This window comes from Lathyrus oleraceus, chromosome 1, assembly GCF_024323335.1.
Source record: "Lathyrus oleraceus cultivar Zhongwan6 chromosome 1, CAAS_Psat_ZW6_1.0, whole genome shotgun sequence".
Lineage (NCBI taxonomy): Eukaryota > Viridiplantae > Streptophyta > Magnoliopsida > Fabales > Fabaceae > Lathyrus > Lathyrus oleraceus.
The window spans coordinates 264,553,602-264,573,216 of record NC_066579.1 but is presented as its reverse complement, the minus strand read 5'-3'; the positions used below and the strand labels follow the sequence as shown (position 1 = coordinate 264,573,216).

Here is a 19,615-nt window from a genome sequence, read left to right as displayed (position 1 = left end):
CTCTCAACATCTTCTTTGCCATGGCATGTCCATTGGAATGAGTACCAAATGAACCCTCGTGGACTTCAGTCATTAACAAGTCTACTTCGGATCTATCCACGCATCTGAGCAAAACCATGTCAAAATTCCTCTTATAGAGCACATCACAATTGAGGTAGAAACTGCCAGATAATCTTCTTAAAGTCTTCTTATCTTTAACAGATGCCCCAGGCGGGTAAATCTGACTTTGGAGAAAGCACTTGATATCATAATACCATGGCTTATCATCTTTCACTTCTTCAACTGCAAATACTTGAGCTGGTCTATCCAAGCGCATCACAGTGATATTAGGTACTTCATTCCAGTATTTTACTACAATCATCGAAGCAAGTGTAGCAAGAGCATCTGCCATCTGATTCTCATCTCGAGGAATATGATGGAAATTAACCTCAGTAAAGAACGTTGAAATCCTCCTCGCATAATCTCTGTATGGGATGAGGCCAGGCTGATTCGTCTCCCATTCACCCTTAATCTAATTAACAACAAGGGCCGAATAACCATAACCATCAAGATGTTTGATCCTAAGATCAATACACTCTTCCAATCCCATAATACAGGCCTCATACTCCGCCATATTATTCGTGCATTTGAAAGTTAGCCTTGTTGTAAAAGGAAAATGTGTGCCATAAGGAGTAATAATCACGACCCCAATACCATTTCCATATTGATTAAAAGCGCCATTGAATACCATACCCCGTCGGGAACCAGGCTCTGGCCCTTCATTGAGCGTAGGCTCATCGCAATCTTTCATCTTCAAATACAGAATCTCCTCGTCAGGGAAGTCGTACAGGACAGACTGATAATCCTCAATTGGTTGATGTGCCAAGTGGTCAACTAAGATACTACCTTTAATAGCTTTCTGAGCTCGATACTCAATATCATACTCAGATAACAACATCTACCAACGGGCAATTCTCCCAGTAAAAGCAGGTTTCTCAAAGATATACTTGATTGGATCCATTTTGGATATCAACCAAGTCGTATGATTTAACATATACTGGCGAAAACGATTAGTGGCCCAAGCCAAAGCACATCATGTTTTCTCAAGCATTGAGTATCGAGACTCACAGTCAGTGAACTTCTTACTCAGATAGTATATAACATACTCTTTCTTTCCCAATTCATCTTGCTGACCCAATACACAACCCATAGAGTCCTCAAGAACCGTCAAGTACATAATCAATGGTCACCCTTCAAAGGCGGAGACAAAATCGGAGGCTCGGACAGATACTCTTTGATACTGTCAAAGGCCTTCTGGCAATCCTCGGTCCAATCATGACGCTGATCTTTCCGGAGAAGCTTGAATATTGGCACACATATGGCAGTCATGTGGGATATAAATTTGGAAATATAATTCAATCGGCCAAGAAAACCTCGGACTTGCACTACAAAAATCTGTGTAAATTATGTCGGTTTAATTATGGGTTTAGTTCAAAACGCCGTAATCTGCGGTTGATTACGGCGGTTTTTCTAAACGACGTAATATTAGAAACAAAATGACGGTTTTACAACCACTATTTACTTAATTGTTTTTAAATTCTCGCACTATAGTGAAACATGTTTTTGTCACTCTTCATTCCCTTTTTAAAATTAATAAATAATAATAATAATAATAATAATACTAATACTAATAATAATAATAATAATAATAATAATAATAATAATAATGTTATTCGATAAATAAAAAAGAAAACAATTATTCAGATGCCCTTCTTCTTCAAACGCAAAAAATAACCCTAATTCATCTCAATTCTCTCCGATATTTTCATCTTTCTTCTCCGATTTTCAATATTCTTCTTTGAATTTCCACTCCGGTTTCAAATTTCTCACATTCCTTTCCTTCCGTCCAGTTCTGGTAAACCCTTTTGATCTCAATTTATTCCTTTCATTCAAATTCAAACCCTAACAATTATTTGAAATTAGAATCTTACATATTCAATATCATTATCAATATGGAACCCTAACAATCAGGCTTTCTACTATTCCACAATCAGGTTTTTACTGCTCTGTTCTGCTGCTCCGCAATCTACAGTTCTGCAATTGGTCGTTCTATTGCTCAAGTTTTCTACTCAACGATCCACAATTGCACAAACCACCAATTTTAAGGTAATAATATGCTTTCGTTTTTCATAACATGATTTATGATATTGACATTGTTATGGTTTATGGGACTCATGTGATAATTTTCTTTCCCTTTTCACAAGAGTAGCATTATTTGATAAGTTCTTGATATATTCTTATGTAAGAGTGCCTTTAGGGGATTTTGAATGATAATATTTTCTTAGTCCTATGGCTTATCTTATAATTTCAGCCACCGAATTCGATTATATTCAACGGCTTTTAACAGCTATATCCAAATTTTGAACAATATTATGGATGAATCATACTTTGTTAGTTTTTTTTGCTTGCTGTTGTATTTCACTGTGTCATTTCCTTTTGACTTATTTGTATGAATCTTATCCTAATATTTGATGTTGTGGTTATTTATTGATAGATACACAGTGGTTTCTCCAACTAAATTGTTGGATTCATAACTCTATTTGTTAGCTGGTGAGTTTTCCTTATCCTTGTAGTTGTTTGATACATAAATATATAACATGGTTTACTTACAATAATTAGAAAACGAGGCTTCTTTGTTGTTAGGATGGGGATGTTTCGAGTATTTTCGTTTTTCTTTCTCTTAGTATTTGGATTGCATTAGATACTTACAATGTTAATGTATCTATTCTTAAGTTTCTGGATGTTCACTAGTTGGTATTAGTATAGGTTTGTTTCCTGTGTGTGGACCGAGGTATTCCAATTTGGGAAAGATGCTTAATTTTCATTTTGATTGCTACTGTACGGAATAATTTAAGATAATATAATAATAATTTATTTCGGTTGCTACTGCATAATTGTACTGCATAATTATACTATATTAATAATGTAATAATAATTATAATAATAATTTATTTTGGTTGCTACTGCATAATTATACTGCATAATTATTTTGGTTGCTACTGCATGAGCTTGGTCCTAATAAGATAATATAATAAATTATTTTGGTTGCTACTGCATGAGCTTGGTCCTAATAAGATAATATAATAACAATTTATTTTGGTTGCTACTGCATTATTATACTGCATAATTATACTATATGTTGCATGACCAAACAAGGAAAGAGCTTGATAAATTTGACGAAAATTCAAATATGGAATACAAAAGCTCTTGAATTTTTGTTTGATATCATAATCAGGTCATGCAATAATATAGTTTGAAATATTCAGCTCATTTATAAATGTAGCTAGATGAGATGAGACAATGTCATTGTTTGTAATAGCTATGTGTGTCTAAATTTCAAAAGGCCAATTAAGTGCAATGTGTTTTGTTATAGAAATATTCTGTCATTATCTCATTATTTGTATTACCTATTGCAATAACAGGCTTTGTTTTTTTTACATAGTATGGATATTCCATTGATCCTTTAGGTGCTCACGCCTAGCATAGTATTTATATTCATAATGTATAAGGAAAATATCAATGAGTTACTTGAATAGTGAAACATTCACACAAAAACTGGTGGTTCAAGTGTAATTGTTGTTCTAAGATATAATCTATTCCTTTTCACACGTTGTGTATTCAATTTAAGTGTGCTATAAGATATATTGCTTTTGGAATGGTTGAAATTTCACCACCGCATTAACTCCACCATTTTTATTTACATTCTTTATACTTCTTTCGTGAATTTTCTAATCATACTTACAAAAGTTATTCACTTTTTGCAGAAAATGAAAGAAGGGTCATATAAACTTTATTGGACTTCTTTTTGTAGTCGAAGAAATATTGAAGTAAGTACTTGTTATATAGTCATCTTGTCGTGTTTGAACATTTAAATTATGTTACACACACACACACATATACATACACACACACACACACACACACACACACATATATATATAGTTCTTATTTTATATTTTCATAAATGGATATTTAAAATTTAGTACTCATTATTATTGTTATTGACTATTATACTACATATAGAATTGCTCATGATTTGATAGTCATTAATTTTAAGATGCAATAGTTTGGTTTCTTTTGTAGTCATGCAAATTGATAAATCATGGATTGACAAACCACAAGACACGCTTGAATATGAAAATGGATTGATTAATTTTTTGAATTTTTCATTTCACCATAAATCTATTGACGGTCTTAAGATAAAGTGCCCAAGTTCAAAATGTGGTTTCAAGAAGTGGGGAACATGGGATGAGGTTTATGTACACCACAAAAATAGACCTTTTCCAAAAAATTACAAAGTTTGGAACTGGCATGGTGAAGGGTCAAGTATAAATGAGCCTCAAGTATTTGAAAGAACACATGTCGCAGAAGATACCTTCCAACCACAGAATGCAATGGTAAACATGGTTCATGATGCATTTGGATTTACCCAAAGTAGTCTGAATAATCTTGGTCCATCTTTTGAGAACAACAACGAAGGGCGTAATTCAATATGGGGTGAAGACAAGGCCGAGTTTTTTGATTGGTTAAAAGATGTTAATCAACCATTATATGAAGGGTGTAAAAACTACTCAAAGTTATAATTTCTAATCAAATTGTATCATATAAAATGCTTGTGTGGAATAAGTGACAAAGTAATGACTATGATTATAGAGTTATTAAAAGATGTGTTTGTTGATGCCAAGATTCCTGTTTCGTTCTATGAGGCTAAGAAAATCATCAACAAACTTCGTCTTGATTATACCAAGATAGATGCTTGCCCAAATGATTGTATGTTATACTAGGGTGAAGAAAATAAAGACTTAGAATAATGTAAGCGATGCAAGACATCTAGGTGGAAGGATGAAAAGAAGAAGCAATCTATAAAGATACTACGCTACTTTCCACTAAAGCCAAGATTGCAAATACTTTTTATGTGTTCTAAAACCGCAGATTCAATGAAATGGCATGCATTGGAGGCTAATAAAGATGGTATGATGAGACATCCTAGAGATTCCGAGGCATGGAAAACATTTGACTTACGTCATCCAGAATTTGCTACGGATTCTCGAAATGTACGACTTTGCCTAGCCACCGATGGCTTTAACCCTTTTGGTGTGATGAGTACAAACTACAGCATTTGGCCAGTGGTTCTTATCCCATATAATCGCCCTCCTTGGGAATGCATGAAGCAAACATCAACAATCCTTTCCATGATCATTCCTGGAAAACAAGCGCTGGGAAATAATATAGATGTGTATCTACAACCTCTCATCAAAGAGTTGAAATAAATGTGGTATGATGGAGTGAAAACATTAGATTCATCAAAAAATGTAATGTTTATGATGAAGGCAATTTTGATGTGGACTATTAGTGACTTTCCAGGACTTGGCACTTTATCAGGATGGAATACATACACTAAGCTTGCTTTCCCCACTTGTAACAATGACACTGATAGTTTTAGATTAAAGAATGGTGGGAAATGGTGTTTTATGGGTCACCGCCGTTTTTTAGAAAAAGGCCATAAACTTAGATTGAGTCGGTCTCGTTAAAATGAAAAAGTTGAGCAAAGAGATACCCCTGCTACTTTGATAGGAGAAGACATCTTGAACCAACTAAAGGGAGCAAATGTTACTTTTGGGAAAGTGTTAGAATCTAAAGAAAAAGATGGAGGAAAAAGAAAACGCAAGAAAAAAATTGTTGAAGGACCGAGACAATGGAGGAAGAAAAGTATATTTTTTGATCTTCCTTATTGGGAGTCCAATTTGTTGCGCCATGATTTAGATGTTATGCACATTGAAAAAAATGTATGTGATAATGATGTATACACTTTGCTCAATGAAATTGGGAAATCAAAAGATAATCTTAAAGCTCGTGAGGATCTTAAATTAATGGGTATAAGGAAGGATCTTTGGCCATATAGTAATAAAAGATTTTGCCCATCTTTGTTTACAATGTCAAATTCAAAGAAAGATGTATTCCTACGAACTTTGAGGAATACTATTTTTCCTAATGGATACTCAAGTAACATTTCTAGGTGCTTTGACATAAACAATCGAAAACTTTTTGGGATGAAAAGCCACGATTGTCATATTCTTATGGAGCAAATACTACCTATTGCTATACGAAATGTCCTACCAGACAATGTGATTGCAGTGTTAGTAGAGTTTTGTTCATTCTTTCGTCAATTATGTGCCAAGAGTTTAAGTCACTTGGATCTCGATAGACTCCAATCTCGAATCATTCTCACTCTTTGTCACTTAGAAATGTTATTTCCTCCTTCATTTTTTACAATCATGGTTCATTTGACTTGTCATCTTATTGGTGAAGCAAAACTTGGAGGTCCAGTACACTATCGTTGGATGTATCCTATTGAAAGGTTATTAACTTACTTCATTTTGAGATTATTCTTGTATCTCCCCTTTAAGTTATTCACATTTTCTAATTTTCAACCCTTTTTCTAGGTACTTAGGACACTTGAAATCCTATGTTAGGAATAAGGCACAACCCGAAGGTTCTATTGCTGAAGGATACCTTGCGGAAGAGGTTCTCACATTTTGCTCTCAATATATAGATGAGATTGAGACTCGAATCAGTAGACCTGCACGTATTGATGATTATCCTGATGAAAGAGATTCATCCCACAGATCTACAATTTTTCCACCTATAGGTAGGGCAGTAGGAGCATTCTCAACCTTTGATCTATCAACCATGGAGAAAACTCAAGCACATCGATATGTGTTGTTAAATTGTCCCCAAGTCAAACCTTATATTGAGTGAGTACCTCAAAGATTTTCAAATTATGTCTAGTCAAGTAAGATATATGATATTAATCATCCTATATTAATATCAATTGTTTATGTAGTGAATTTAAGGAGTACTTACGGATACGGTCTAAAAGGCGAAGGCAGTCAACAACAGAGATAGAGAAAATGATTAGTAAAGATTTCATTGTTTGGTTTCCTCAAAGGGTTGGTTAATTTTTCCATAACCTTTGCTTATTTTTATGGATGTTTATATACTTATGTAAATTACTAAATCATATTTTCGCTTTCAATTTAGATTATGAACCCCGACATATCAAATATAGTGTCAGATGATCTCAAGTATCTTGCAAAAGGCCCAACAACACAAGCTAGAAGATATTCTGCATTTAACATTAATGGATTCAAATTTCGAACCATAGCACGAGAGCATGGTTTGAAAACCCAAAAGAGTGGTGTTTATTTAGCATCTTCAACATCATGTGTTGCTAGTAGTGTCGATACAAACTTTAGAGAAGCAAATTTGTTATATTATGGGAAATTAGAAGATACCATTGAGCTTAACTACTATGGTCGATTTAAAGTTACCTTATTCAGATGTAAATGGGTTGACACCACTAAGGATAGAGGGTACAAAAAAGATTCATGGGGTTTTACTTCCGTTAATTTTTCAAGAAGTATTCACATGGGTGATCGTGAAGAACATGATCCGTACTTTGAGGCCTCACAAGCCCAAATGGTCTATTATGTGAATGATGAGATAGATAAAGACTGGAGTGTTAATGTCTATTTGAAGCCAAGAGACTTATATGATATGGGAGATCAAATAGATATTGAAGTTTGTCCTGAGCAAAACCTAAATCAATTTTTTGGAGACTCTGATCATTTGTCTTTAATAAGGGAGGATGTAGATGATGAACTAATAAGTGAGGGGCATGTTAATGATGACATTGATGGAGATGAACTTATGGAAGAATAAGAGCAATGAGTATATGTAGGTGATGAACTAATCGTCATGGACATTAAATATAACTCACAATAATAAGGTAAAGACCAAGTTAATTTTTCTAAAAGTATTAGTTTTGCTTACATGCCTTAACCAAGAATGTTAAGTTTTAATTTTAGTTCTGTTTATTTCATTTTATTCTAGATAAAATTTAATGGTTGCTAATTTTTTTTTGTAGTGTATTATTTTATGATATTATGCTATCTCTAATTTTTAATATGTGTGCGTGAATCCATTATGTTGTACAACTCCTTACTTCTATTTATTTTTTAAGGCATTGGCTTTAGAACTCAACCTTTTTACATTTAGATGAACAACATATATAATGTGTCAAATATATGTACGGTGGGTTAGATTTCTGAATATGTAATGTATATTACAATATATTAATTGACATGTCATTTTTTTCATACTGTAATGAGCATACACAACATTTTTAAAATCTCAAAGAAATTAAGAAATGCTCTCACGGACATTTTTCATATTGTAGTTGTGGAAAGACATACTGTAAGCTTGAAGTAAAATGGCTTCGGATGCGTTCAATTTTCTATTTTTTAAAATGTTTTAGGGAAACTTGAACTCAAATGAAAAATAAATTTGACGGGGGAAAAGTTACCTGTATAATAAAATCTCATAAAATGTCTATTGCACTAAAAACTCACATAGTGCACTCATTTTCAATCATCTCCCGAACCTCATTTACTACCAAATATGTTTTATTTACACTAATGACTTCAACTTGTTTCTTACTGTCTTTCCACAACTACAAAGGAAACATTTAAAACACCAACTTGTTTCTTGTTGTCTTTCTATGACTTCATGATGTTTTTGTAATATCCTTATTTATGTTCTTTTTAATTGACTATTTTATTTTATATGCAGTAATGCCAAAGCCAAGGAGAATCAAAAAATTTCTTAAATTAGCTAATCAAGCATCCTCACAACCTTCACAACAAAGTGTTGAAAGTTCTCATCTTAGAGCTAATGTATCATCTCAATTACCTAACCAAACATCCTCACAACCTTCACAACAAAGTGATAAAAGTTCTCATCTTAGATATAATGTATCATCTCAATTCCCTAACCAAACATCCTCACAACCTTCACAAGAAAGTGTTGAAAATTCTCATCTTATAGATAATGTATCATCTCAATTACCTAACCAAACTTCCTCACAACCTTCACAGCAAAGTGTTGAAGTTCTTATCTTAGAGTTAATGTATCATCTCAATTACCTAACCAAACATCCTCATAACCTTCACAACAAAAAGCTGAAAGTTCTCAACATAGAGGCGGTCGAGCATTTACCCATTATTGGCTTGTAGATGCACAAGGTATATTTATGTTTGGTTTTACTCATATAACCTTTATATCTTTCAGATAAAGAGCATGGTACAATTCAAAAATTGCGTTTGAATTGTAAGGATGTGAATGGCATGCCAAATAATTTGCGTATTATTGTGGAGTTTGATGAATTTTATTCACCTATTGGAGAGGCTGCCGGTTTGCTTGCTGGAGTATGTGGCCTAGTAGCAACGAATAGTCTCTTTTTTCCTATAGGTTTTGATAAGTGGTCAGACATGCCTGAGGATTATTTTGATGAACAATGGAAAACCCTTTTTGAGGTAAATTAATTTTAATTTTACATATTTATTGAGAGTTTGCATGTGTAATATTGTATGTGACTAACATTATTTTTATTCGGAAGCCTCGATATTGTTTTAAGGTACATGAAGATTTAGCTAAAAGGTATATTGAGGCTTCGATTGGCAAAAAGTGGAAGGAATATAGGGGTAATATTTGGAAAGATAAATATAACCCACTTTGAAGCAAAATTGAGATCATCAAAAATAGACCTATTGACGTTCCTCTGGACCATTGGGCATTATTCGTTGAGTATCGATCAAAACCAGAAACGATGGTACACTATTTTCATTTGGATATGTATATTGAATAGTTTTTTATATATAATATTTTTGTTATATAAAGTAATAAGTTTTCACTTTTAGGATCTTTGTAAGAGAAACCAACAAATCAGGAAGAAACAATTGTTTTCTCATACGTGTGGTGCTATGTCTTTGGCAAGGAGAAGACATGAGCTAGTAAGTTTAACTCTATCTTTATATAAATATTTTTTTATGTTAAGGAATATTTTTTTAGATTATCTTTATATGTTAAGTATTATAAATGAATCTCCTAACTTCTCTTGTTATCCTTTATCTTCTTGAGAACAAAACACATTAAATAGAAACATTTAGTATCTTATACAATGAACATTGAGTGATTTTAATTATAGAAGTCAGTGAGGTTTAACAATTGGTGGACTTATAGGTACTAGTGTTCATGGCAGTACACAGTGGGATAAATGAAGTGTTGTTCATGAACATGTTATACATATTGGAATTGGTTAAGCATTTCCATTTTTTATTATAATTTATTTACATCTTTAATATCCATTGCATATGATTTATGTTGTTTCTATATGTTGTGGTTTGTTTTCAAGATGATATGGATGTTAATGGACAAAAATATACGTTATTGGATTAAGTTACAGTAGGACAAATATTGTGTGTGAGGTTGTGCAAATTTATTACTTTTAACTATAATAGTTTTGAACCCTTGATCTAATCTCATGGAATATTCTTTGAGTTTCACCGGTGGGGTACTTAATTAAAGTCTCACCTTATATGCCACCTGTAGCGGTGTATTCGTCGCTATATGATCTATCGATTAAATCATAAGCAAGAGATACATTGAAATTTCGAGTCGCCACCGCACTTTTATTTATCCAAAGGACTGGCTAAAAAGCGAACAAAAGCCTAAGAAGTTTTACACGTAGAAAACTAATAAAAAGATCAGAGAGTCTGGGTAAGGGGTAAATTACGCAATGGGAAGGTGTTAGGCACCCACTACGTCCTAGGTACTCCTAGGGAGCCCTTTTCACACTTGTTGTAAAAGATTGTTATTTGTTATGACATAAACATTGTGCAAACATGATTGGGATGATGAGAAAAGAATATACAATTTTATTGGGTTTGAACGGATGAACCCGCTGCCTACGTACCTTCCATCAAAGGTAAGGATCAAAACGCCGTAGTTCGGCTAAAAGATTTCCAAAAGTTATTGGATTCAATTTTAAACACAAGCACTGAGGCTTTTCGTTATCCACGGGAGAAAACTCAACCTTATACAAACAACAAAGTCCACCATGTGAGAACAGCTTCAACTTGCCAGGGAGGGGTTAACCCTATAATAGGCAAGGAAGACTTACAATTCAATCACTAAAGACAGAAGGTGAGATTAACATCAACCACTAAGATAAATCAAACCTCTAGCTAATGTATGAAAAGATTAACAATGGACAAAGCCAAAACAAGTGAATGAGTGAAGTTAATTGATTGTGATTATGAAAATGGAGTCAAAGTATGATTAAGATTAATTCAAAGAAGTATTATGAAAATGGGGTTTGAAAAAAGTCAAGGACTTAAGTCCAGGTTTTTAGTTAGAAAACATGAAGATGTTTGCACAACACTTATGTCAAGTTTGAAATCAAAGTGTGAAAAGGTTTAGGACATAATGAATGATGAATGGATGAAGATGGATTGTAAAACTTCTTAGAAGGTTCACTTCTTGAAATCATATGGAAGACGATTCAAGTGTGTCCTTTGGAATAAGCAATGGATAATAACAAACAAACAAGAAAGAAAGCGGATATCGGATGCCAATCACTGGGCTTATACCAATCTCCTAAAATGAAACTGGATATCAGATGCCACTCAATGGTCTTACACTAATCTCCTCAAACAAAGAAATAAAAGGTGGATACCGGATACCAATAGATGGATTTACACCAGTCTCCTAAAACAGAAATGGATATCAGAGGCCACTCAATGGTCTTACACTAATCTCCTCAAAAGAAAACGAAGATGAAATATGGAAGTCAACTGCCAATCTATCTGGACTTAGGTCAACTGCACATATGCTCATAGGAAAACCAATGCCACATTACAGGGACTTACAATGGATCCTCACATACAAAAATAAAAGCAACAATATGATCATAGGAAAGCAAATGCCAACTTACAGGGACTTATAATTGCATCCTCACATACAAATCAAACAGATCAAATTATGATCACAGGAAAAGCAGATGCCAACTTACAGGGACTTATAACTGCAACCTCACATACAAGAACAAAAGCAACAGAAGATATGAGTGGCCAATGAGGTCTTACACTCTATCCTTCCATATCATAGGAACAATGGCCAAAGAGATGGACTTACAGTTGTCCTCAATGGGCAAACAACAAATGACAATATCACAAAGACAAATGAGATGATTGTGCATTAATGAGCAATTAATGATGATGATAAATGCATGAAGCATACAAGCAAACATGTGCATATGAAGTAATCAATCAATCAATCAATATCAAACAGCACACTCTATAGCCAAACAAGGAGGCTCATACAAGAGGGTTAGGCACTGAGGCCAACTGGAATAGGGTCAAAGATTTGCTCTTAACCTTGCCATTGAGAGGCTAAGGTGAAGCAGATGAAAGGAGATGAGGGGTGTGCCTCATTGCTCTTATCCCTGATCAGGGAGAGCATCAAATATAAGAAAGTGTGGGAGCTCAGAAAGATGGAGCTCTTTCCACATTAGACTCTATAGATCTTGGGTTTTGATCTCAATGCTACAACCATGTAATGGGAGCAAGGAGAAGACTCACAGAATAGTAGGGGATAGGCTACTTATCCCTTTGATCTACCAATTGCCTTACTTGAAGGACTTTTCCTGCTTGGGGACAAATATAAACACACACAAGCATTGCCTCTTAAGGAGGACTTCAGACAGTTTGCCCGGCCAAATAACAGGCCGGGTCTCCAGACTACATGAAGGAAGAGGGATTACCTCAAAGCAAATTGCTAAATAGCAAAGCAAAGAAATTCTAAGCAACTAAAGGGTACCTGAAATGATCAGACAAATCAGTACACAGTTCAACAGTTTAAATCAAAAGGAAATGAATCAAACTGTTAAATCAGAGGGACCAATGTGCAAAGCACAAGACTCAAGTCACATGAGTCACACCTACAAAACAAAGGTTAGCACATGATAATATAGTCAAGCTCAATCAAATATGGATGGTTTCTTTGAAGCACTATGCTTAACCTGAAACAAATGAACTCAACATAAGCCCAAAAGACCACTAGGACAAGCCTAGGGTCAAAAACAAAAGGGAAGGTCAAAACAGCAAACAATAGTCAACCAAAGTCAAGTTCAAACATTTAAGAAGCAAGCACAATTGGTTTCAAGTTTATATCATGCATCAACATCATTTTATAGACCAAAGAAGTCAAAACATGGCAAGAGGGAGCACACAAAAGGTCAACAGCAAGACCAAGCTCAAACCCAAACATAATCAATTCCAAAAATTATGTAATAATTCATACTCAATCACAATCCATAACATAGCATGCATATGAAATTTCAGCTCAATTGGATCATGGGAAGATAGTCAAATAAAATCAGGAAGTCAACACAATTCCAAGCATGCACAAAGGAGTCAACAAAACATGTGTCATTTTCAAAAATTCATAACTAAATGAAAACAGATGAGAAATGAATGGGATCAACACCAATGCAAAGCTCAAGATGTCTAGTATGCATATGTAAGATTTCATGATCATACAATAAGATATGAGAATTTCCCAAATGAAATGGCCAGATGTGTCACACAAAGTCAACAATTGACTAGGCAGGGAAGAAAAATCACAAACAAATAGGAAATGGCACAATTAAATCCAGGAAAAATCACACAACAACTAGACACCTGAGAGAGGGCTCATGCAAAATTTCACATTATTTGAAGGTCAGGAAGCATGTAAACAAAAATCATGAAATAGCATAGCATTGGTGTGACACAAATTGTCACACCCTACTTCAAAAATTTATATCTCACAAACCACATATGATAAATGCACAAACTTTACATCAAAATGAACATGAATGAGTGTAGATTAACCACAAAAAATTTCAACTCAAATGGATGCAACATGATCATTTCACAAAAGGATTGGCAAAAGGTACCACATAGGCATACATGTTAAGAACCCTAAAGCCAATTAAAATCCAGCCAACCAAAAATTCAGCAAAAATCATGATAAAATAGTGGACATCCTCATGAACATGATGCAAAAAATTCCATGATTTTTGGAGTTGAAATGAATGAGAAATGATTTTTGGAAGTGGAGTGATCATTTGGAACAAACATGAATGCATAGCATGGTTTAACAAGTCAACTAAGTTGACCGGATGGCAAATCAGTAAATACGCGCGTCACTAAACCAAACGCTGCGTTTCAGGCCACGAAACCAAATGTTTTGATTGGTCAACTCTCAATGAAACAGTACTCATGCAGAAAAATCAAACAAAGCAACCAATCGTGTTCTGGGTTCAAAACCCTTAGGGTTTATGCAGCAGCCACAGCATTTCAAGTTCATGGTTCATCATCAAACAACAGATTTCCAACAGAAATATTCACACAACATGGCATTGATATGGTTCATGCAAAACAACATAGAACAACAAACCAATCGCGTTGCATAAAGTTTGAATAAATTCTGGGCAAAAACTGTTAGAGTTTCATGGCAACTACAGCAGCAACTTCATCACTAATCCAGAAATCGTGAAAAATTGAACAGTCCAAAACACGAAATCCAGCACACCATTGTAATCAACAAACAACATACAGTATAAATCCAGCAAGCAAATTCATCAAAACATGTTAACCAAGATGAACTGAGCAAAAATAAGTTTATACACCAAACTTTCAAACAGCATATCTTCCTAAATAACCAACCATTTGACATGATTCGAAGCTTAAAACAAACAGCTAAGTAGGTACTACATGATGTATAGCAAGATTTGGAAAAATAAAGAGGTCGAAAAACTCACTTGATTTGAAGAAAATGGAGCAACAGTGGTTATTTGGATGATGCAGCTTGAAATAGGTGCAGATTATGGTTAGTGTTGAAGGATTCTTGAAGAACTTTAGCTCAAACTTGCTTGAAACAAACTGGTTCGAAATCTGCCATTGGAGGGTGTTGATGTAGCAGCTACCTTTCCTTTGTTTACAGTCACCAAAAGAGGATTGAGAATGCTTCAAAAATGTTGGCAACTGATGAAAATACCAAGGGTGCTCGTGGTTCTTTGAGAGTTTAGCAGAAAAATGCAAATCGAGCAAAATGAAAAATGAGAGAGTGAGAGTTTTTCTGGTTTTGTTATGGCTGCTGCTAGGGTTCAGAATCCCAGAAAAATGACTTATATATGTCTGTTTAGTCTTGGTTTAACAAATGCTAAGCTTGTTTAACTTAAATGGAACCATTTGCAAAATTGCTAACTTTCCACCAAATGAACATGGAGGTGTATGGTCTGCACGATTTGGGCTTGTAAACAAGTTTCAAACATCATTTAAAACAGATCCCAAAAGGCCAAATTGCTTTAAAATAGCTAAATCCAAAAGTCAACATTTTGCACACTTGAATTTAATAAAGTCAAGCTCAAAAATGGCATTTTGATTGGCAAGGTTTTGGTGAATGAAATTTATATTTTTGGAAAGAGGAGATGAAATGTGGTTTGTAGGAAAAAACCCCACCAAAATTGGCCAAATGGTTTGAGTGATATGGCTTGTTGAAGTTCACAAATTTTTGAAATTGAATTGATCATATCTTGACAACCACACATGGGATTTGAGTGTTCTTGGACTTTTTGAAAATGGGAGAACAAGATCTTCAACTTTCATGTTGGGCAAAAATTCATTTGAAGCTTGTATCATGATGTAAGTTGAGGATCAAGAAGTTTCCATTTTTGGCAGTTGAAATTACAGGTCCACTTTCTATTTTGGGAAATTTTTTATTTTACTTCAAATTCTTCCATGATGAGGTTTGGCATGATACATGAGGCTTGTATGAGCATGAATGAACTCCTTCAAATCAATTCCATCCATCAAATCACTGATTAAATCCACAGTTGACCAAATTTGACTTCCTGTTGACTTTTCTAGGGTTTTGCATGATTAAAGCATTTCTGATGAATTCCAAACCCTAATTCCTTGAGAATTTGATTTCAAATGATGTCCCAAGTTGTATGAACTTTTGATTATTGATCATGGTGCCCAAATTCTGCAAGAATGGCCACCATCCATTGCTTTGACTGACTGTTGACTGTCTTTGACCTAATTGCTGATGATTGCTTCAACTGCAAGCAACAAGGTTAGAATGACAATATTTTTGTACTTTGGAATGATAAACATATGAAAAGCAAGAATATACAAATGCAAAGCATGCTTGGTGATCAAGAACCACACTCACAAAGCAACCTACCCACTAGGAGGGAAACTAGGGCATGCAGTGATCCTTGAGGCCATGATATGATATGATATGGGCCATGAGGGATCTTAGGGCCAAAATTGGGGTCTTACACCACCATCTTTATATAATCAATTTTTTAAAGCATTAGTTTGATTCATAATAACATTGCATTTTAATTTTTTAGACTATTGAGACTGGTAAGACTATTGGTCGAGGTCTAATGTGGAATATGACTCACAAAAAGAAAGATGGAAGCTATGTGAATGAAAAAGCTTAGGATATAGGGGTAAATTAATAATATATATTTCCAAATATATTTTAAGTTTATGTTCATTATTTTTATAATATATGTAAATGAGTTATACTCATTTGTTATTTGTATTTTATGTAGGAAAAGATTGACACTCATTTAAATAAAAACCCTGAGGCTTCTTATGAAATTTCTTCAAATGATGTTGTTGGAAAGGTATTAGGAAGAGAGCATCCTGGCCGTGTTCGAGCAATGGGCATGGGAGTGGTTCCTACCACTGCTTTTAAACATACCACTACAAGACTTAGTGGTATGGATTTTGGTTCTTCAAGTGGTAGTAATTCAAGTGGTAGTTCTTCATTAGTGGAACAAAGACTTGCATCTGTGACTGCTCTATTGGAAGCAGTTGTTGGCTACATTAGTGCGAAAGAAGGTGGTACACTCCCTGCAGAGTTAGCTGCCGTACTTGCAAATCAAACACAACAGGTATATTAATTAGTTAATTATTTTTTTACTGAATCTTATGTTTTAGATTTCTAGTTTAAAATCATTGTAGTTAATTTTGTAGTTTTTTCCTTCTTATGTGCTGTTATTTTTGTGATTTCGTGTAGTTTTAATTTAGTCACATGAGCACATAACATTTAAGCTATCAAAGGAATACTTTCAATTCACCAACTTATCGCAAAACTCATATAGAATCATGTTTAGTGTCTTTTATTTTCTCTGATGCAATGCAAATGAGAGTTTCATTGAGTATATATAATACGGAATTCCACATAGATATATTTCAGACTATTCAATTGTTCTACTTGTTTAACTTTATTGTGATAAGATCACTGGTCTCATTAGTTGAAAAAGTGAAGGAAGACTCCACAATTGTCTTCTTCATTCATAATGAAAGTGATTTTTGTCACTTGGCTAAGTTGTTGCTGCTTATCCTCTTTATTTTTGAAACAACAAAGGAAATATATTAAACTAGGCATAAGACATGTCCATGATCCAAACAAATACACCACCGCGAAAATAGTGATGATACATCCCATTTAACAATTCTAGTGATGTTCTAATATAATAATTATTTTGTTTTTTATAGGCTTCTGAAGCAGGCAATATACATGAAGAAAATCATCAGAGTCATTCAAAGGACATATGATTTTTATGGCACTTTTATGAAAATAGCTTAAGATACTGGATACAAAAACTACTTGACCATTTTTATGTTTTAATATTTTAGGAATAAAGTGTGAAAAATATATCAAACATTTGAGTTTCTATTCAGAAATAGATTGTGAAAAATATATCAAACATTTGAAATTTCCATGTAATTTTGATAAAGTTAAACAATTGCATTGAATATGTATGTATATATATATATATATATATATATATATATATATATATATATATATATATATGTGTGTGTGTGTGTGTGTGTGTGTGTGTGTGTGTGTGTTTCTTTTACAAAAATGCATAAATATAAATTTGTTATAGATATTTTAATTTACTTTTAGTGTTTGTGTTAAATTGTGGAAAAAAAATTAAATATGTTTTAGCATATTTCAAAGAGATTTTTTTTCAAATTAATTTAAAAATAGTGGTGGTTTATACAATGTTGTTAAACTAGGTTTAAAATACCGTACCTTTTAGTATATTAGGACGGTTTAAAATGCCATACCTTTTAGTATATTAGGACGGTTTTAACTTTGTTTAGTTAGAAAAATATGGCATTTGAAACCGCCACTAATATCAAACAAAAACCAACACTTTCCACTGCGTAAAATACGGCGGTTTGCACGGCGTTTAATTTTAAACCGTCACTATTTTCTTTGCGGAAGCCAAATTTATGGCGTTTCCAGAAACGTCGTAATTGTAAATTCTGGCGGTTCAAACCCCCACAATGGTCTTGATTTAACCGCCGTAATTTACGCGATTTTTTGTAGTATTGCTTCTCAGTTTTAGGCGCAGGCATATCTTGTATTGCTTTGACCTTGGCAGGATCAACTTCAATACCTCTTTCACTGACAATAAAGCCCAATAACTTTCCGGAACGGACTCCAAAAGTACACTTGTTCGGATTCAGGCGGAGTTTGTACTTCCTCAAACGCTGAAAAAGCTTCAACAAGTGTTCTACATGTTCAACTTCCATTCTCGACTTTGTGATCATATCGTCAACATATACCTCAATCTCCTTGTGCATCATATCATGAAACAAGGTAGTCATATCTAGTTAATACGTGGCTCCGACGTTCTTCAAACCGAAGGGCATCACTCGATAACAAAATGTTCCCTAAGGTGTGATTAATGTTGTCTTCTCTATATCCTCGGGTGCCATTTTAATCTGATTATAACTGGAAAATCCGTCCATAAATGAGAAGACAATGAATTTAGCTGTATTGTCTACCACCATATCAATGTGTGGTAGAGGAAAATCATCTTTCAGACTAGCTTTATTCAAGTCTCGATAGTCCACACACATTCAGACCTTTCCATCTTTCTTAGGCACGAGCACAATATTGGTCACCCATTGAGGATATGTAGAAGTCACCAGAAACCCCGCATCAATTTGTTTCTGAACTTCTTCTTTAATCTTCACTGTCATGTCAGGATGAGTTCTTCTGAGCTTCTACTTCATAGGCACACACTTAGGCTTCAAAGGCAGGAAATGTTGCACGATATCAGTATCTAGACCAGGCATGTCTTCATATGACCAGGAAAAGACGTCGACATATTCTCGTAGCAACTCAATCGACCCCTTCTTTACAGACTCTTCAAGGAGTGCCCCAATCTTCACCTCACGAACACAATCTTCAGACCCCAAGTTGACTGTCTCCAGATTCTCAAGATGTGGCTGAATGATCTTCTCTTCGTGCTCAAGAAGACGGGTGATCTCATCAGGAATCTCTTCAACATCATCTGCTTCGGCCTCAAATATAGAGAACTCAAAGTTGGGAGATGGTGTTGGATCATTATGTTCAATGGGTTTGATCAACCTGCATAATGATTTTGGATATAAAAGGAGATTTCAGAATTCAAGCAAGGCAAATCATTATGCAGATGAAAAGATTGATTTTATTCTCTTATTTTAGGGTTTTTTAGTGATCACTAATTTCATGCAAAAAGCAAAAAGGGAAAATAATTTGGAAATACATACATTTAACATGTAAAGTTTGAATGAATATCATTGTATTAATGTTCCAACAATGTCAT

At 34.2% G+C, this 19,615-nt stretch overlaps 1 protein-coding gene and 1 pseudogene across 1 annotated transcript; both read left to right on the top strand.

Moving 5' to 3' along the window:
- The first annotated feature begins 4,676 nt into the window (after positions 1 to 4,676).
- Positions 4,677 to 7,761, top strand: LOC127102549 (uncharacterized). Its single transcript, XM_051039909.1, has 7 exons — positions 4,677 to 4,809; positions 4,972 to 5,093; positions 5,370 to 5,493; positions 5,581 to 6,397; positions 6,483 to 6,794; positions 6,884 to 6,989; positions 7,081 to 7,761. Exons 1-7 carry the CDS (start codon positions 4,677 to 4,679, stop codon positions 7,759 to 7,761), a joined length of 2,295 nt encoding a protein of 764 aa, XP_050895866.1.
- Positions 7,762 to 7,766: 5 nt separating this feature from the next.
- On the top strand, positions 7,767 to 16,964 carry LOC127102540 (uncharacterized; annotated as a pseudogene).
- The last annotated feature ends 2,651 nt before the right edge of the window (positions 16,965 to 19,615 follow it).